Here is a 21,577-nt window from a genome sequence, read left to right as displayed (position 1 = left end):
ATTTTGTTATAAATAAATTATATTGTAAAAATGTATAGTTGCCTAGACCACATAAAACATGAGCCGTGTCTCAGAAGGTTCAGAAAGCTTGCTGCTGAATTTCTTCTTCAAAACTTTTTCTATAGCCTCTCTGAGTATCTCAGTCACTGTAGTCTGGCCTTCTGATTAAAAGTGCGGACAAATTGTCCTTACCTGAAATATTAACCCCGGCTCAAGATTTAAATTTTGTTTTGTTATCATTTGCATTGTTTTGGTATTTTTACAATTCATTTGGCAAACTTGTATTTCTGGTTTTATTACTGATGACTATTTGTAATTTTTTTACATGTTAAAATTGTACTTTATAGAACTCATTTGATAAGTCTGACACCCAGGCTAACATTGCATGTAAAGGCGTTCAAGATGATGTAAATAACTAAATATGGAATAAGTTTTTTTTTTGTAGTAACATAAACATAAAATGTCAGTTTATTGATTGGTGTGGAATTTAACAGCTTCTGATTCGAGGAAGGTATTTTCTGAATTAAATTAATAACTATTGGAATTGAATTAAAGGAGAAGAATCATTAGTAATTGTGAACACCATTACAAATTTAGCAGTCCATGTTGTATGTTTTTACTTCTTATGATATAAGAACGAAAAAATAATTAATGTATGAATGGTGGTATTAATACATTTTATTGTATTATGATATGAAAAATTAAATTATTGTTCAAAACCAAAAAATTGGTAACAATAGCCTTTGAACAAATAAATTTTATTTTGAAGTTTCTTGCAAAATTTTATTATTTAATTAATTTTTAAATATTTTAAATAAATACATTTTAATATTAAATCATTATAATTTTGAGAGATAGATTGATATGAGTCAATAATAATCCAAGCTTTCCAAGCTATGAGTAGCGTAGCGTAGGTGGCAAATATTTCAATCTGACTGAAGATGTATGATATTGGCAACCCTGGCTGTACAAACACAAAATTTAATGGGTTAAAAACTTCTAATTAACAGTTTTAATGTTTGTTCCAGGGCGGTTCACAGAAGACGGGTCTTTCATCGGCCAGTACGGGCCCGGCAATGCCAAGAAGAAAGAGGAGCCTCCGTCCACGTCGGCAATCGCCACTTACGTCTAGTTCCCACGCTCCTCTCTCGTCTGACACGTCGTCGTGCACAGGGCTCTTACTCGTGTCGTCTCGTCTCATCGCATCGTCACATCGGCTACCGTTGTGTTCAGTTTTTGTTGTTTTATCGGTTGTGACTATTCTGGGCTAGTATGGCACATTTTACCTTTGACCCCAACCTGTTTAAATTTTCTCTAGAACAGGTTGAGTTTTTTTATCTATAAGAAATCACATTTTCTGTATTTTCAATCAAACAACTTTAATAATAACAATAAACATAATTGACTGCTATAAATGCTCTGATTTCAACTAATAGAAAAATAAATTTTATTTTATTTAAACAACAAGACAAATTGGTTCATTTCAACGATGAGAAGAATGAAAAATTTTCATTTTTGCCCTAGCCCAGATAGTGTGTAATTATGTTGTTGTAAATCAAATATCACCGTTTATATATTATTTACGAAAGGAAACCTCTAATAGTTAATAATTAGCGATTAGTAAACTAGAAGAAGTAATATAACCTCTATGTTAATTTATAGTTGTAGGTAGAAGAGCTGTGAAAGGCTACTTTGTGGTTTGTGTTTAATTTACAAATGTAGTGCAGTGTGAGCTGTGACGAGTTGAACTACTGTAGTAAGAGCTCTGCCTTAAACTATTAGCAGTTGTAGCGTAGCGTTTTCCATTCTCTGTTCATACTTTCAAGGCTCACAATTGCGTTTATATGTTCATCATTGGCACAAAACTGGCTCTTGGTTTTGTACAAAATCTATTTTTAAAATAATACAATTTTTATATCACTTGTAAAATATTCAATTTGTTTAGTTTTAGCACAATAACAGTCTCTCGGAGAAGAGAATGGAATTTTTCTTTCTAAATGTGTTGATTTGAAGGTGGGATATGATTATTTCAAAATCAATTTTAATAAAATTTATATGATGATTTTTTGGAAGTTAAAGTATTTTATTCAAAATGATAACATGTAAATGTATTATAAAACACTCATTGATATTTATAAGAAAGCTTATTATTAGCAGTAGCTGCTTAGCACTAGCAAAAATATCACTGATCTGACAAGTACTGTCAATCAAAGAGAATTTTTTAAACAAATCAAAGTTAAAAATCTATACTTAGATTGTTTTCGGTTCAAAATTGTTTTAAAGCCTAATTCGGTTTAATGTTTGTGATTTGAGTTGTGATATTATTGTTTTATACAAAAAGCGTTGTAGCCCATCTTCAGAGATACACAGTTTTTATACGTACATGGTAACGAACTGTTGACACTGTAGCGTAGCTCTGTTTCGTGTATTACGACTGCTGTGATGGACTTCTTATTGAGTGCAGCTATCTGTCAGGTTGTAGTGTAGTAAGTGTTAAGTGGAACTTTGGAAGCGCTTTTTGGCCAAATTTCTGTGTGAAACTTTTCAACCGGTCCCGAAGGCGGGGAAGCATTTCGGGACAGTTTGGTGCTTTCATGAAATTTTACTACACCCCTCGTTTCTGTGAATTGTCAAAAGAACAACATTGTCTGTCAAATTGTATAAAACTCTATCCTAGCTTGGCTGGTCGCTGTACGCGCTGTTGTTGTGCGTGCGCGTGTGAGAGTGCGTGCGTGTGTGTTCGCGGACAGGGTACATGGACTCGCTATCTGCTTGTTTTATATACTTTTGCCAACCGTATTGTTACATTTGTTTTCCTTCTCGTGTTATCTAGGCATGGTTGTACAATTTTTGTTGAACCGCTTCTTTAGTATTGTCGGAGCAATCGAAGATTCTCATCCCTTATTCGTAAAAAGATCTTTATAAGAAAGTGTTTTTTATAATTTTGAAATCAATAGGCCATTAAGAAGAACTAGAAATACGTTATAAAAATGAATTTGAAGTGGGACCAATTTTATTGGTAGCTACACAGTTAGTTTGTACGGAACAGGTATTTGGTATTTTTCCTAAAACTCACCATAAAAAATAAGGAAATTTTGAAGTTTGATTAATAAATCCTGTAGTTATTTTTTACTAAACCCCTTAGAGCCCATCCATAACATTTAAACTAATTATGTTGCATTATATCATTTTTAATGCGATTTTGAAGTGTTAAGTTTTTAATTTATTAATCTGTGATGTTTAGGGAATAATTTGATTTCTCCCAAGTTGTGTGTTCATTTATTGCTTAGTCGTGATAGTCTCTAGGCTGAGAATCAGCTACTTACGTAACGAAAGCTTTAATGATTTCATAGAGAAATTGTATAACCACGCCGTAACTGTTGGCCTCCTGTTTGTCTATAGTGTTTACATCTTTTATTTATTATTATTAGGATTTATTGATATTTATAATTAAAGCTTTTTATATGACATTGAATGTATATTTCCATGTTGATCTTATAGCACAAGTGCCTTAGGTAAGGCATAGATGTTTGTGTGTGGCTTGTCGTCTTTGTCGTCATTCTTGCACAACTCTAGTTTCTTGCACAATTTTCATTTGCGTAACGGTTTTATAAATTAGCAAATACTTTCTAAGAAAGTGTAGATACATACGATGGACTGCCTCTGCTTTTTTACTTAATGCTCATGTATAATTTGTGTACATGAAAGAGTATTTTTTCAAATCGCATCGTAGTGGATTCGGGGTGTGGCTGACTTATACATTCCACATCTACGTTTAGTTTTAAAATTAGTTATTGTGTTTTATTTTTATTTATATCAGATGTCTATTTTTTACTGAATTTTAGATTGTTTTCTCACTTATTGTAATTTAGTTTTTCTAATTTAATATTTGTACTGTTGATACATTAATTTGTATATCTTATGGTTTACCATAGCCAAAGTCGAAATAAATAATCACAATCAGAAATGTGCTCTTTTAATAACATAACCATCCGAATAATTTCCTGTGAAAGCATTGTTGGACTGAGGATGTTAGTTCTGCAGACCAGGAAATGTATTGTACTCTTCTCAGTTTGGCACCAGAAAGTTCTCAGGTTATCCAACAAACCATGTATCGATACTGAAACAATGTCGGCTTGGGCACTTCAAACTTAAGCTGTATCATTCATTACTGGGATTGTCATGAAAGGGTGTCAAGGATCTCCAAGAATAACCTAGATCAATAAATATGAATAAATAAAATGTAAAACAAGACTTAAAACTACACAAAAATAAACTGAAAATTACAACAAACTAAATCAACAAATAATGGTTCTAACTAATCATGTTTTCATGAATTTAATTTGGTACTAACTAAAATCTAATTATGCATGAAACCCTTAATTCTAATTGTACAATATTTATGATGGGAGTTATTTAAGGTGGTCAGGGAGACCATTAAACAATTTAGGACCAAAGTAAGACCTTTTCTCCAACTTAACTTTTGAAAAGTGGAGCGAGTGTCCTGTATTGAGAGACCTTCCCTCAGCACAAGAGCCTCCTGTTTAAATACTGTGGCTCCCCATGTGGTAGAACCTTGTGGATCACAGTGCAGGCTGCATCCTGCATATAGTTTATATAGGTAAAACTTTCCAAAAAGGAGACATATGGTTGAAACATTTAGTTCCTTGTCTGGCCACTGGAATTGTTCCATGCCTCCCTTCAACATTCTATTACTGTGGGCAGGATAACGATAATAAAAAATAGAAGATACAAAAGCCTGCATTAGCTGCGACTTTGCGGACTTGGGCAGCCGATCTCTAACCTGTGGAGGCCCTAAACGTTATTAGTTAGTTGCTTTTAATTTATTGCCAATGTTTATGTTATCATCAAATGTATATGTTAAAACATAAAATTGTTAAGGTTTCCGTATCTGGAAACAAACAAAAACACTATTTTAGAATGACAGAGAAATTCTGTCACAAATTGAACGCCTGATATCGAGGCTGAGCATTGCCATCTCATGATATACGTTTCAATCCTACGCACACACACACAGGCTCCGTTTGTACATAGGTTTGGAAATGAAACAATCAAGGACATTTTATTTTTTAATTTTTGTTTTAGACCTATACTGATTGTGAGAAGAATGTTTTGCACTTTTTATATCATTATTTGGATATTTATTGTCAATAATATAATAAATCATGCAACATGCACAAATTAACAGTTTCTTTTGCTTTAAAAGTAAGGGGGTCAGTTGTAACAAAACAGATATAATTTCAAGAATGTACAGTTGATAATAATTTATATACAAGGGCGGATAAAAAGCTTTGTAACTAAGGTATAAAGAAAGCAGCTGTGGCTTATCTATTAGTCTGATTTCTTATTCTATCTCTCTAAGATAATGTCCAAGTGTAATAAAATTTTTAAGTAAAGAGGGGAGTTCCAAGAAGGAAATTTACAAAAGAATGGTGAAAGTGTATGGTGAGAAGTGTCCTTTTTCTACAAGAACTCGGTTCAATGAGTTTAAGCGTGGACGCAAAACCATGAAAGACAACCCATGGTCAAGGAGACATTCCACCTCAACTGACCCAGATCATGTTGCCCATACTGAAAGCCTCATTATGTAAAATTGTTGGATACAGGTGTCTGAAGTTGCTACTGAATTACATGTATCCCATGGCAACGAATTTACTATAATTCATTAAGTTCTGGGCATTTTTCATTTCATTTCTATTTTATGTACAAGAAATAGTGGAATTCATACTAGAAATTACGTTCAGTTATTTACATACAGTTCAAGGCTTGTGTAAATTAAGTTGGAAAGACTTCATCTGTTGAATAGGATTATTAATAAGGTCTTTTAGCTCTGGATGAAATGTTTAATTTGATTTTATTTGTTTTAAATTACTTGGTAACATTCGTAAAAATGTAAGACCTGTTTTACTTGTCTTTTTCTTAGCAAGCTCTAAATTGTGGTGATTGCTTTCTACTAAAGCCCTTCCCCTTGTGTTGTATGTGCGCCTGTTTGCTTGTATTAGTCCTGGCATATTCTCTTTCATAAACATAACCGATTGAAAAATATGCAGCCCGTTTATGGTCAAAATGCCTAGATTTGTAAAATGAGCTTTGACAGAGTCCTTACTTTTTAGTCCTAATATGATTCTAATTGCTTTTTTTTTTGAAGAAGAAGATTCCTACTTACATTTTTTGTGATGGAAGTCGATATATGAAAAATATTTTGTCTTGATTATTTCACTATTACATAAATATGACATCTTAAGGGCATATAAACCAGAATTTATTTTCAGACTTAAATTTTCTTCGTGTTTATCCCACAAGAAACGTTTGTCAATTACTAAGCATAAAAAAACTTACTTCATTTAATTTCTTTACAGCTTTGTTGAGATGGCCCTGGCAGACCAAAATATGTCATGAGAGATGTAGTAATAAAATGAATCAATAAAATTACTTTCAAATGTTCGGAGAACCAGTCGGGGTCTCCAGTTCCTGACAAATTCTAAAAGGAAACTAGATGAAAAAATTTGTTAAGTAGTGTGCCGTGTGCCATAAAGTCACTCACCAAGAGAATATCTTTTACAAGTACCACAAGAAATTCCAGGGGGGTCTACAGAGGTCCACATTGACGGATAGTCCACGTTCGCAGGAGAACATACGCTTTAGCACATACAACGGGGCACATAAAGTGTAAACAAGTTGGGATAATGAGAGAAGTGAATGTGTGCAGAAGATACACTGGAGTATTGAGAGAGGTAGGACGAGATAAGCAACGAATTGAACTTGATAAATTTAGATATGGTTAGCTGATTCTCTCTCTCGCTTGCTCATTCGTTAAACTTAATTACATTATAAATGTAATTCAAACTAAACAAGATATATAAGATTATCTTTGTCCACTCAAAAAAAATTAGTTTTTTCCATATTTAACGGCAAGTTATTCATAGATAAGAATTTTTGGATGCTAGAAGATCAACACTTGCCTTTTCTTCAATTTCCTTCAATTATTGTTTAGATATTTTTAAGCTGGTATCATATGCATACTACAGCCATATATTTTCTTTTGGCACCTGATCCATAACATTTCAAATTGCATTTATATAGCACACAAACAACAAAGGCCCAAGGACAAGTCATTGAGGAACCCCTTAGCAACAAAATTTTAATTTCGATTGAGTGGTTAAGAGCCAACCTGATTTGACATAAGGAATTTCCTCATACTGTTTCCTATTCATCAGGTAGGATTTAAACCATAACTCTGGGCCTTTAATTCGTATATTCTTTAATTTATTGGTTCCATGGCATACTCTGCCCAAGGCTTTGATATACCAATGACATTTTCATGTTTATCTGTAGAGTCAATTATTGACTCGATAAACTGAGTCGCTGCTGTGATTGTAGAAAACTCTTGCTGACCAATTGGAATGCATGCTGACTATTAAAAATAATTTTGTTTTGTTCCAAATAAGAAATAAATCTTTTGTGCGCAGCTCCTTCACAAATCTTTGACAAAATTAGGAGTAATGAAATTGGCCTATAATTTGAGACATTTTTTGAATCTCCTTTTTTAAGAGGGATCTTCCGTCAATTGAAAAGGGCAAATATCATTCCAATTTTCAAAAAGGACAATCCCTTGTTTACCAACAACTACCGTACGATCTCCATTCTCCCAGTCTTGAGCAAAGTCCATGAGAAAATCTTTCTTGTACAACTCAACTGTTTTCTGCAAAATTTTAAAATTCTCAGTCTCACTCAATTTGGGTTCAGAGAAAAAAGTGTACAGCAGATACAGTAACAAACCTCATTGAGCAAGTTGTCAATGGATTGGAGAGGCATGAACATGTGTTAAGCGTGTTTCTTGACCTCTCCAAAGCATTTGACTGTATGCAACATGGAACATTGCTGCACAAGTTAAAAAGGTGCGGAGTACAGGGTCTGCCTTTAAAATGGATTGAGTCTTATCTTTGTGACCGAGAGCAGTGAGTGCAGATTTCGGACACTGTATTCTCAAAAGCAAAGATAACCCATGGAGCCACGCAGGGATCTATCCTTGGTCCAATTCTCTTTTTGATTTACGTAAATGATCTGAACCAATCAATCAAATGGAAAGGTGGTTCAGTATACAAATGATACGACTCTCTGCGTCAAGGTCAGAACAGTTCAGGGCCTGAAAACAATCACGTTTTCTGAACTGAATTTGTGCATTCAATTCTTTTCTGAAATAAACCCGAAAATAAAGAATCAAAATCAAATTTAATAAAATTTGCATTGAGAAATCAAGATTCTGAAACAAAACCTTGAATGATGTTCCTCTCCAGGAAACACAATCCAGAAAATTCCATAGAATGTATCTAAATCGGGGTCTGATTTGCGATAATCACGTCGACCACGCATGTGCAAAAATTGCATCAGGTATTTTTACTCTTCGCAACTTGGCACTGTATTGCTCCATCAGAGTATTGAAGACGATCTATTTTTGCCTAATCCATCTCATCTAGGATACTAAATAAAACTCTCGGGTAACTGTGCAAAATACGAGTTGGAACGGGTCTTCGGACTCCAAAAAAGAGCCGTGAGAGTGATTTTCAGTTTGGAAACCAGAGAATTGTGCAAAGATGCTTCTATGGAGCTGGGGTTACTGCCTTGCTCTGTCTCTATATTCTCGAGGTGATCTTTACTCCAGATCAAAGTGCGCTTTGGTTCGAGGCGGGAATGTTCACCATCATGAGACTAGAGGGCAGGGACAACTTTCGAGTCCAACACAGACCAAATTGAACACTGAATCATCTATCTCTCTCTTCTTAATATAAATGCTGGTAAATATAAACTATTCAGCGTTGTTTGAGATTTTCCAGACTTCACTATTACTTTAAAAACTTTGTACAGCTGTTGCTTAATTGATACAATTATTCGTGTTTAAGTTTTAATAACTGTTCATGTCTATTTATCATAGTATTTTAATTTGTTATTAATTTGCACATTTTGGTTCTGTACCATGTTTCAGTTTATAATTTTATATATTATGTATATTATTAATGGCTTCTGTTAGTTTGTAATAAATTAAGGGTTGTACAAGCCCATCCCTATTTTTACATGAAATGAAAGAAAATATTTTTCCTTACAATATTCTTAGTAACACTAGACATTCTTCACAATCAAGCCTATAAAAAACGGACGACAAATCTAGAAATATAATATACTATACTAATTACTAGTTCTAGTTTATAGCTCGTCATGTACGCCATTATCAGCTACACGAAAGTTTTCCTGCCTTTTTCCAAGCACGTCAACCAGGCATACATGTTATATCCTCTTCTGGGGCTGTGTCTACATTTTTTTAATAGGTTTGTCGAGTTTTCCGACGAATTTTCAGTCAGTTTTTTATACAAGATAATTCTTTTGAAACCATTTTGTAATCTCACAGAAACCAAACAATCTTTCAAGGTTGTCCTAACTAATTAACGTGAGGTATTTTACAGGCAAGTTATCTGAACCACCATTTACACATTTGTCGTAGAGAGGCAATGAAAGTATTAGCAATACAAGCTAAGGATGTACAAACAGTAGAACAGCGTTCGGTAGCCTAGTTGATGACTCATGAGATGTCATTACTACCACTCGGCTGTATCGTGGTATCAACCAAGATTGGCTTGCAATGACCACTTTGTTAGTCTATGGAATTCTTTAGTCACTGATGTGAAAAAGTTTCATGGTATATAAATAACACATATATTCTCACCGTACAACAATTTCAAGTTTCTTTATTCAACTCATGGCCTTTAAATTTAATCGTTATTTAATTAATCATATTCAAATTTGTAACGTCCAAAAACTAATTCAATCTCATACAAGAATGTATATGTGTGTGTGTATGTTTGATGTTCTAAGAGTTATCCCGAGTATTATAGAGAATAATTACAGCGTTTTAAAATACTTAAATCAATTTTGTTATTACATATAAAAGTAACTCCAATATCTGATAAGTGCGTAAAGTGTTAACTTACGTCATATATCTATGATTTACGTATAATAACTAATAACCTATGCCTATGTTAATGTTAAGGGTTATTTGATGCTTATGAGAGTTATGTGACTTTTGGTTGGTGGCGACACTGAAAATCCTATACGCTGTCATTCGAGTTGTCAGCTTGATGGCTGTCTGCTATTCTAACCTAAATGTCCAAATGTTGTTATGCAGAGTTTTCTATGAACAGCTTTGATTACAAGTATTTTATAACAAAATTTGGTTTGCTTGAATAATATTTATCATGCGGGTTGCCAGTAGAAAAAATAGGCCCAATGCTTCTCCAGAGAATATTTTGTACGAGTTGATGCTTTACACAGAATGGAATCAAGAATCTGATGCAGTGGTGAGTTGTAAAACAGATTATTTGTAACGTATTTAATTATTTGTTAACTAAGTTTAGTATTATTATATTGGAAGCTTGAAAGAGTATTCAGTAAGTAGCCCAACCAATAGGCTTCCATATAATATATGATATTATAGTATGATATAATTTTTGTTAGGAGGGCAGATTTGATTAGTCAACAACATTTACTCTTTTAGTGCCAAAGGCATTTTTCAAGTTATGCTCTACCAGTGCCAAGCATTTATTACTAGTGTGTACCTGTCAGTGCCAGAGGGTTTCTATCCCTTTTTGCAATGTGTTGGTGAATAATTTTTTTCTCTGTTATTTGTTAGAAAAATGTAATGATTTTTTACTTAATTAGACGAAAATTCAATTTATTGGGAATAAAATTCTAAAAAATAGCCTGGATTACTTACATGAAATCTTTTTTATTTCTCATTTTGACAAGCTTATGTGATGAAATAAAGTCGGGTTCTATTCAGTAAATTCACTGTAAAGTTCGCTAAATTATGAACACTGTTGAAATTTAATAGTAAAATTTTCAAAAATTAAAAAAAAGCTAGCCTGTGTAGCAATTAAAGAAATTAACAACTGGCACAATTTTTTAAAATGGTACTTTGGGATTACACCGACCACACCAGTATGAAGAACACAAAAATATAAATTTATAGAAACAAACATGATAGAACGAAAAAACAACTCTTTAATTACAAACTTACAACGATTATCAATTGTTAATGGGGTCAGATTCCGTTATATGCCCCCAACGCTTTAACTTTTTTCAATGAACTTAGAACGTTATAAAACGATGTAGTTGAGTAACAGAACTAACATTCCATCAATCAACAAGCATTTCCAGGTATTGTGATCGGTATTGTTGTTGCTGTTATCTTATCTTTCTCGAGAATCCCGATTACGGCAGGCCGCGCGGCATCACATGATTATTTAAGGTTTTTGCACGGTACATAATTGCCTTTCCATTACAATTCAATTTATATTTCTGATCAGCCCCTCTAGAATTTGATATTTTACTGATAGGTACTATCTCGAGGGATATTTTTCTTTCATTGACCGGAGGCACTCGCATTTTGGGTGGCGGAGTGTGATCAAGAATAAAAACAAGTTTTGTGTGTTTTTTTCAATAAAGAGTTTAGTTTTTGTTTGGTAATGTTTGTTTTTGTTGAATGTTTGTGTTTGGAGAAATGTAGGGGTAAAACACGGAAGTACAACAAAGCGACGCACCAGCTGAACGGGCGGCGAGACTCTGCAATCACGTTATCTACTAGACCGCTTGACTTTGACCTCTGTCTGAGGATGGTGAGGGGTTTGCGATAAGACAATTCCTGTTTTATATTGATGAAATATTGTTTCCTCGCTAATCTAGTAATCAGTAGAAGCAAAATGTCAAATAACGATTCATGTCTGGGTGCGGTCGGTATAATCCCAAAGTACCTTTAAAATTATAAAAACAGTTCAAGATTTTACACAAAATACAGATAAAATAACAAACACACAAGTAAAGCTTAACTGTCAATTGTATAAGTTAGCCTATTCATTTTTTTCAAGTGGGATAGCTTTAAAAAAACCAAAAACTGAAAAACTGAAATACTTTGAATGCATTCCTTTTTACATTTTTGCCTATAAATGGTGATTCTTCTCTTCCCACCAGCCTTTGTGGTAGCAACACTGCAAATACAGCAGTTCCTCTCCATATCATTCGGATTTATTTTGTGACATCCGATTAACCAGACGTTGGCACTTTATGCAGGTTTTTAGACAACCGGATAACAGGATGTGGGCACTACAAGGGTTAACTACCACTAATGAATAGACAATATTCATGTTTTACAGTAACTGTAAAATTGTTTTAAGTATCAGATCTTCTTGAAGTACTAATAAATGGCTTGATATGTCATATTCAACAGTTTTACATTTCAGTGGTATGTATGAGATTAGAAGAACAGTTTTTATGTTAAACATTGCTTCTATTCAAACCAATAGATAACAATATTAGGAGATCATTAAATTAAACTTAGCCACAAGACTTCAACTGGAACTGATGGATTGTGTATCAAAACCATCAGATTTTGTCAGGAGGATTTGAAAAACCCCCTTTGAGGAGCTGGTGAACATATAATTTCATAGCTACTCTTTCACAGATGCCTCCATTGTCAAGGTAAAGCAAATTTTAAAAAGAAAGAGTGATGTCTCTGATATCAGTAACTATCATTCAATATCTCTCCTTGTATTCTCTAAAATTATTGAAGGACAGTATAACAGGTATTTCTTTGTAGATGTGTTCCATTGTATGTTGACAACATTTTATTTAGTATGGTAATGTAAGATTAAATAAAAAAAATAATTAGTGTGTGCATTTTTGCCTTTTACAGCGTTCATTGTACAAATGTGGTGATAAAGGTTCCTCCTTTTACCGCATTTTTAGGCCATGGGATTATTTCAAGAAATGCGAGTCACTTTTGGACGAGGTTGGAAAGTGAGTAACAATTTCTATATTAATTATTTCGTTAACATGGTCATTAATATTCCATTTATAATATGTTTGAAGTTAAGTTTTAATTGTTTCAAAAAGTATATTATTCTATGTTGTGATTTGTTTAGGTACTATCTCGAGGGATGTTTGTCTTCCTTTTTTTTCATTAAAAGTGTGGCTATTGATGGCCAGGGACATTTCTGATCGGTACTTTCCCGATCTCGGACAACAGAAATGGAAAATCTGGAACATGATCTGAGATCTGGAAAGTAGTAATCGGAAATGTCTCTGGCCAACAGTTTGGTCTTCAGTGTCACCCCGTACTTCTGACGAAGAATGTTAAACATCCCTCAAGATAGTACACAAATTCAAGTTCAGATCACTCGAGTGCTCATAAAGGTTTTCTTTAAATTTGATACTACTAGTAACATATTTATGATAAACTAATCTTAACCTACTTATATAGCATATTAAAAAATACTAGATAGGGACAGAGTGGTCTTCTCACCGATATCGCTTCCTTTTGGGAGGCAGAAAACAGGAATCGATCGTCAAAATGACATGTAATTTTGACAGTAAGTCAAATAAGTCTATTCTTTCTAGTAATGTAGTTTTTAAGGTCCTTGGTAACGAAAACTGTTCCAAAGATAGTGGCCTCCATATAATACCAAATTACCCAAATTCTTTGAGGTGAAACAACTATATATCTCAAGATACATTATCAATTACAACTGTGTTGAAAATACTGTATTTGAATATATTTATATTTTATCTTCAGAACGTAATGTTCAACTACAATAAAATATAATTGCTGACAGTTATTTCTCTGGAAATGATGTAAGTGTCAAGTTTACTGTACGGTTTCAACATTTTAGTTTACAGAACAACCTCCTAGGTTGGAATTTCGCCATAGGAGACGTAGGAACTGTCCTTGCCATCCTCCAAGATTCACTGCTGGAGATAAGGACCCCTCGTGATGACTTCTCCTCTGTTGTTGGCAAAGCTACAGGTATCTTTCGTATCAGATTAATATCCCATATTATGTAAACTATCATGAAAACCATCATAAAATTTCTATAAATTTGAGTTGTAGTTATAATTTTTTTATTCATGGTACAAATTTAAACAAACAGATGTTTTAATGGGAATGCATTTATTTGTTATGTTATAATATTCAACAAGCGTTTTTTTTTATTAACTATGAAATTTTAATTTTATGAAATATTTGAGTTCTTATGAAGTCTATGAAATAAGATAAAAATAATACGATATTTCATTAAAAAAAGGTTTTGTAATGAGTAAAGTTAAGCAACAGTAAAAATTTTGAGTTCTTTTAAATGAGCAAAAAAATGTATTATAGGTCAACCGCTATTAAAGAAACCTGCGCAGAAGCACAATTTCTGTGCAGTACCGTGCAGGAGGGGCCCCCCTGCGGCGTGGAGTTGGGGTGGGAGTGGGACCAGCACCTTCTTGTATCTGTTTATCAGCTGTGTGGATTGTGTCTCGCTCTCATAGCTTTGTTTACACTGCAACTACTTTACTTGTTCTATAACTATATATTTTTTGTGTGTAGGCATATATGTGTCGCAGTTAAGCGCAAAATATTAATTGAACTGATTAATGTAGCTATAGATGTATCCAGGAAGCTTGCATTTTGTTTTGAGGTTAGCCGTGCAGTGGCAGTGGCCATTAGAGATGTGTCGTTCAATTCGAATGGGTCAGTCAAGTGAACAAGTGATCCAGATCAGAGTGTTTCAAAAGACCCGTTCACCTAGAACGTTTCATTCATTTTTTCCTGCCAACCGAATAAGTTTGATACTTTTTTCAAACCAGATAATGTTATTTTTAGTGATCGTTAAAACTTATAATATTATTATTATTAAGTCCATTTAAAAACTCTTATCCATGAAAAATAGCTTAACATCATATGGAACTAACTAAAACTATAGAGTTTATGCATTAGGTTACACTAGGTCCTCAAAATTGTTGTCGTTACTTTCATTCACTGCTAACCGACTAAGAATATAACTAGACTAAATAAAAAGTTGAGTTATACAACAGGGGTACTTGGGAGTTTCCCCATTTGTAGGAAATAACCTTACTTGTGATAAATCAAAGGCATGTCAATCAACCAAGTCCATTGATTATAAGTATTAACATTTAAAATATTTAGCAATGTATCCGGTAACTTACAATTACATTTTTTAAATAAGTTTTAATAGATATATTTGCATTTACTAGATTCCTGTAATAATAAACTTATTGTTATATATCTATCCATTCACTGAACGATATGCTGTTTCTTCCTCTATTCGAATACTTTTTACTAGCAGATCCTTTCGTTCACTCGGCCACTACATCCAGTCGTTCATTTGTTCATTTTGTTCAGTCAACACGATGACCGGTAAAACACGCTCTAGCGGGAAGGCTTAGTAACTCTGTACTGACCGGTTCAACGGAACGGGTCGCAGCAGTGAACGATACCGACTGAGCCAGGTTAGTCAGCTGATCAAATAGAATGAGTGCCGAGCAGTGGTGGGGATACTTGGAGGGGCGGCGGAGGGGTATTTACCCCACCCTGTGTGAACTCAAATCAACCAAGGTTTTTTTGTAAGCGGTTTACCTATAGTGTTAGTTTCGACAGTCATGAGATTAAATTAGTATACTTTTTTGTTGGCTTTGATTTAACCAGAATATTTGATTTAAGTTACAATTCAACTTGACAGCAGCCAATGCTTAATAATTAAAATAATAAAACACTCAGTGATTAAACATAGTTGGTTTTTAAAAACATCCATGGCATCAAACAAAACCATATAGTTACCTAACAATGAAAAATCTAAGTGAGCGGACTGCAAGATATATAAAAATTTGTAATTAAAATTTGTTTAATTTTTTCAGAGCTAAATTGATCGTTATTATAGATGACCTTAAATCAGTTTGAAAAAAGTACCATTGCTGATAGTTATTTTTCTGGTTTGTAAGGTTTTTTAACTAAATAGTATTTATGAGTATAATATGTACGGTTAAATAATTCAACTTATCCACATTGGCTTCTCCTTCCAAAATATTTTGGTTGATGTACTAATACAGATAAAATTAGAGGGACAATGTATTCTAGAAAGATTTAAGAAAACAAAGATTTTACAATGTTCTTTCATTTCATGATTAAGATTTAAGGAAAACACAAGTGACTGAAGGGCTAGCCCTCTCAGCCTTACTTTTACTAATGTGCTTTGTGATGTTACAGTTGCCCGAGACAGTTGTCAGCAGTGGCGGAGACTGTGTTGGAGCCCTGACTGCTCCATGCTTGCTCTAGCTTTCAGCAATGGAGCAGTGAACTTCTACGACCTGTTCGGCAGTAACTTGTTCAATATTCCTCCTGTAAGTTGTATTGCAGTATTTGTGCAATAATAAAAAATATTATTATAGTTGTAAAAGTGATCCCACGGTTAAGTTTTGTGCTAAATTTCGCAATGGTGGCACAGTCAGCTAGCACATACAGATTTGGATCAACGGAATTAAATTATATCAACTTCTCCAGAAGACAAAATTTTTATTGATGTAGATCCATATAATGAGATACCAAATATAATATGTGAAAAACTTATCATTTTTAGAGTTTCTTGTGAGCATAATTTTTAGCATTAGGATTTTAGGAAGAGACTCCTAGTTTTTGTTATTTTTCCCCTATGAAAGGTAACTTTATTTAGGGCATTATCCAAGGTTATATTGTACAAAAGTTGAAAAACCACATTTTGAAAAGTGGTGTGTGTCCTCTTAAGGGGCCAAAAACTAAGCTCAAGCATATACAAAACCATATGTAATATGGTTTGAAGATAGTCCAACCCCTCTAAGCCCTCCTCATACATGCTTCAACAATCAGCTGTAAAGAACTGTTAGTTACATAGAAACATTATTTTTTATTTAAAGTAATTTGGTAACTAAATTAAAATTTCTAAAAGTACAATGTTCATAATGTTTTAAATAACATTCAATATAAAGTGTTTAATGTATAGTTTTTTTCCAGCCTAGTAACAATAAAGAATCACAAATCTGGAATCCAGAACACAGTCTGGCAGGGATGTTTTTTATCAGTGCCAGAGATAAAAACCAAAAGTGGTAAGTACATTTCATCTATACGTATATAACCATGATTAATATCTCAATGTGAAAAATGCTAACAACTATCAATAATTTCTTTTTTATTTAGAGGAGATAAAATTCTTTAGTTCAAAGAACTAAGTGAAAATTATCGTTATTGATTTCACCTTGTCTTCTATATATATATATATAAAAGAATGTTTGTCTATATATTGTCTTTTATAGAATCGTAAACTATTTAACCGATAATTATGCAAATTTGTTTGTATATGTATTTTTTACATGTATGTTTATGTAACTCACCATCAGGCGGAGCTGCAGAGGATAAAAGTTTTCAAAGTGCCTGCACACTATAAACTGCAATTACGTGACAGTTACATATAATAAATAGCCAAACACTATTTGAAGGTGCTAAGTTTTGATGTATATTTGTCTTAAAGATAATTTTCTGGTTGGATTTAAAGCTTGAGCGTTAGACCACTTCTTAATAAAGTACATGTATGTGTACAATGGCTATAAACATACACAGATTTTCTTGATCTTTGCAACAAGGTAAACTCTACATCGGCGTTGGAAATATAATTCACTTGAACCAGTAGTGCACATACACGACAAAGCATACGAAGCCACGCGAAACAGCTAGTATGTTATAAAACTGTATATTCAATACAGTGAGCTAGATTGGTTGGACTAGAATATATTATTACATTTTTTGTAAACACTATTGTAGCTTTAGTTTAGTTTATATGTAATAATTTAATTTTCTAAAAGGATTTGTTTTTATGAATGCGATTTAAGTTTCTTAAGATAAAGTTTTTTAATCATTAATTACGAGGGTTGTCCAGAAAGTAACCGCCATCTTGGGTTGAAAGGATTATATTGCTCAGTATGCATCGAGCTGTGGTAATAAGCAGTTTGTATCTTTGAGGTTGAGTGGTAGAGAGGGCTTGATAGTCCTAACTCTGCCTCTTTAATAAAAGCATTTTCATTCATTCATTTATTTGCTCGCTGTGACTAGTTCAAATGTGCGCTACAATTAAATCATGCTGCTTGTGAAGTGCAGTGAACGGTTAAGTATTTTTTGGAAAAACTATGGAAATCCAACTTTGTGATGTTTGTAGGAATGGAATAATAAGTGAAAGCAGAGTGAGGCAGTGGTGTATTGATTTTAAAATTGGCCAAACTAATGTTCACCATAAGGATCGTATCAATCAAACTAGCCTGGTTACTGGAAACTTGTTGAAAATTATTGAAAAACTGTGTGAAAATCACCGTTTTAACGATCATAAAAAACATTTCCCCTAAATTTCACAAAGTTGTTTTGAAAAAGCTTAGCTACCCCAATTTTGTGCCAGGCGGATTCCCGAAATCCTTACAGAAGACCACAAAAAACAAAGGCTTGCTGAATTTCCTTAAAGGCTACAATAAACATTGATAATTAACATCATATCGTAACTGATGAAAAATGTTAATAGTGAGATAAAAACGCAGTCTAGGGAATGAGGACTCACTCGTTTTCCCATAAAAACCAAGAAAATGTCTCCTATCAACTAGAAATATTATGGATACTGTTGTGTGAGACAATAAGGTTGTGATTTTGGTTGATTTTCTTCAATGGGCTAAAAATGTTCGTTACAAATGTATATAATACAAAACCTGTAAAAGTTACGTGTAACTTTTATTTATTAAAGCAACTTACTTCCGGAACAATCCTCGTGTCTAAATTTGTTGTAGAATAGTAACTGTATTGTTCTGATTTACTTAAGACTATGAAAGGGTTTGTGAAAAAACTGGTACCATCATTATCATAAATTGGCATAGTTATACATTCAAACTGCCCATCTGTCCAGCTTACGAATCCTATCCTATTTTAATTATACCCTAATTATTCATTATTATCACCTTAATAGATACTTTTGTAACATAATATTTTCTTAGATTGAGAATATATCAGCCTAAATTGTTTATGGTTTTTATGTTATGTTTGTAGATCATGAAATAAATTATTTAGTCTTTGCTTTGTCAGTCATTTGTATTACGATTATAGAAAGATTCTATATAACACAATAATCAATATATGTTTATATATAACATTAATTATGAGTTAATTCTTAATTAAGGAATTTTATAATTTACATCCAAATGACTAATATTCCTTCAGGCCGTTTGAGCTGATTCTGGTGGACTACGGAGGTAATTTGCGAAGCTACAACATTTCTCCGACTGAAGGTTTCGTGGAGTTCCACCGTTACAGCTTCAGTAAGGGAGGAGTCTCTGCAGTATCATGGGATCCATTTCACAACCTCCTTATTGTATCATCGGCTCCCGAGCACAAATATACCGATCTGAAGGTAATCCTTGATATATCTTTGGACAATAATTTAATGGTTTGAATATTCTCCTTCATATGCTTGTTTATATACTGGTGGTCATCTTGGTTTTAGCCTCATAAAAACAATGGTAAATCCCAAATACTTTCACAGGGCCTTGTTTTTTGTTGTATAATCATGGAGGAGATGTTTGGTTTTATAGATATTAACGCGCACCCAAACGCTTTAGAATTTAAATAAAGAATCTTGGAGCATTGGAAAAAAAATTATTTTGCTATCACTGGTAAATAAGTACAAATTTTCCAATACTTATTTTCTTTATTGCTATACCTTTTGGGATCAATGATTCCATCATCAGGCACTTCAAAAATGTGTGATAAAGTGCCACTTCACCTTTTGAAGTGCCTGATGATGGAATCATTGATCCCGAAAAGCCTAGCTTAATGAAGAAAATTAATATTGGAAAGTTTGTATTTATTTACCAGTGATAGCTGTACAATTTCTTCAATATTTTTGTTGATTATTTAGAAACAATTTAAACTCAATAATTTAAATACTAATAAAATATCTCTTAATGATGAAAACTAAAAAATTGTTTGGATGCATATTACTTATATCTTTAAAATAAAACATCCCCCATAATTCTAAAATAAAAAATAAACCTTAAGAGTGTTTGATATTTAATATTTATTTTTACATACTAAATATTTATCTGATGGAGTAAACTCCATTTCACTACTGCTGGTTCACAGCATCATAGAATCAAATCGTATAATTGATTGTCTGTCTTTCTGTGTGATAACTCTTAAAAAAAGGGCAATCCTCTGCAGGGGCAATCCATGGACTGTCTGTCTGAGTGTGTGATAGCCCTTGATAATTTCTTGAAACATCACTTCTTAGTCATGTTTGTTACACTTAACAATAACAGATGTCCTCTTATACTTTTAAACCATTTAATCAATTAACCAATACTATAGAGTATTGTGGGACCTGACAGTACGGAATTAGTAATCGCACAGACAGACAGACTGCCCTTTTACTGACTCCAAAATCAATAGAGTCCTTCCTTGGATTAAGAGGAATCAGTGTACCAGGTGAGAAACTTATGATTTATGACAATTACGCTTGTGTTGGAATTTCCACAGAAAATGTAAGTGTAGGAAAGAAATATAACATTTTTCTCAACTTGTTAAGTATTTCAATTTATACAGTTGCTATTGTGACTAATATTTATTTATTTATTTTGTATAATAGGTACAGGAATATTATCCCTAAACAGCTATATTGACAATACAAGTTAATAATAATAATTAACAATATAATATATATATATATATATATATGTGTGTGTATTAGTACGTACACGAAGAGACTCAATTACAAAATCAATATTAGGCTTAGTAAAAATTAACTGTTTTCTATTACAGCACGAGAAAAAATACAAATATAATATAATAAAAAATAATAATAATTAAAAACTTTAACAAAACTCGGTTACTACCTTAAGTTAGAAAAATAATATTTAGCTTATTTATGAATGAATTAAAATTATATTAATTAATATATCCTGATTATTATTTATACACATGAGGCAATGTACTTATATCTGATTGAATGAAAGTAAGAGTAACAAAATTATATGTTTCTTTTTTATGCCTGTGATAAAGTAATTTACTTCTTGGGTATTAAAATAAAGCCATAATTTTTTATTAAATTAGGAGTTTTTATTCCTTTTAAATATTTATTACTTTTACAGCGTAATTACTACTAAAGTTAACTGTAAGAATTGTAGGTAATTTATTCTAATTTATTTACTTTTTTAAATTCCTCGTATTGCGTTCAGTGTTTGTTGTGACTGTATTTGTGATGTAGAGAGAGTCGCTGGGCTGGGGAATCAGTGCTTGGCGGCTGCTCAACGACCAACCGTTCTATCGGCTAGCCGTACCTTCAGCTGAGGACATTGCAAAAGTGGAAGCTCGTAGAGGGATCGTCTCCTGGGTCTCATCGTTCTATTCTTCTACTACTTTTGTAAGGTTTTCATAAAAGAAATTTTCTTAATTAGAATAGTATAGAAACAATTATTTTGCACCTTATGATAAATTAACCCTTTACACGCCACTAATAAATCCATTAACCTTCCTATAACGCCAAAACAAGTAAAAAAATTGTATTTCTTTAAATTCAAAGGTAATTTTTATTATACTACATTATAAAAGATAAAAGAAAAGACATTTTTCTTAAAATTAGCGTATTTATTGATAAAAAAAGAACTACTTACAAAA

The 21,577-nt window shown here is 32.8% G+C and overlaps 2 protein-coding genes across 8 annotated transcripts in view; both read left to right on the top strand.

The window, feature by feature from the left end:
- Positions 1 to 3,967, top strand: part of LOC124355296 (neuroglian) — a 79,483-nt gene extending 75,516 nt beyond the window's left edge. For all 5 annotated transcript variants that reach the window (XM_046806373.1, XM_046806372.1, XM_046806371.1 and 2 more), the window contains one exon: positions 1,029 to 3,967. In XM_046806373.1, the coding sequence (XP_046662329.1) occupies positions 1,029 to 1,132 (104 nt within the window). In that variant the 3' untranslated portion in view covers positions 1,133 to 3,967. The remainder of the gene's footprint in view (positions 1 to 1,028) is intronic.
- Positions 3,968 to 10,140: 6,173 nt separating this feature from the next.
- The window catches only part of LOC124355293 (neuroblastoma-amplified sequence-like), a 73,553-nt gene continuing 62,116 nt past the window's right edge, over positions 10,141 to 21,577 (top strand). For all 3 annotated transcript variants that reach the window (XM_046806365.1, XM_046806364.1, XM_046806366.1), the window contains exons 1-7: positions 10,141 to 10,370; positions 12,761 to 12,864; positions 13,737 to 13,870; positions 16,112 to 16,245; positions 16,892 to 16,983; positions 19,127 to 19,316; positions 21,168 to 21,323. In XM_046806365.1, coding sequence (XP_046662321.1) covers positions 10,269 to 10,370; positions 12,761 to 12,864; positions 13,737 to 13,870; positions 16,112 to 16,245; positions 16,892 to 16,983; positions 19,127 to 19,316; positions 21,168 to 21,323 — 912 coding nt within the window. In that variant the 5' untranslated portion in view covers positions 10,141 to 10,268. The remainder of the gene's footprint in view (positions 10,371 to 12,760; positions 12,865 to 13,736; positions 13,871 to 16,111; positions 16,246 to 16,891; positions 16,984 to 19,126; positions 19,317 to 21,167; positions 21,324 to 21,577) is intronic.

Source organism: Homalodisca vitripennis, chromosome 2, assembly GCF_021130785.1.
Source record: "Homalodisca vitripennis isolate AUS2020 chromosome 2, UT_GWSS_2.1, whole genome shotgun sequence".
Classification (NCBI taxonomy): Eukaryota; Metazoa; Arthropoda; class Insecta; order Hemiptera; family Cicadellidae; genus Homalodisca; species Homalodisca vitripennis.
This window is presented reverse-complemented; position numbering and strand designations above follow the sequence as displayed.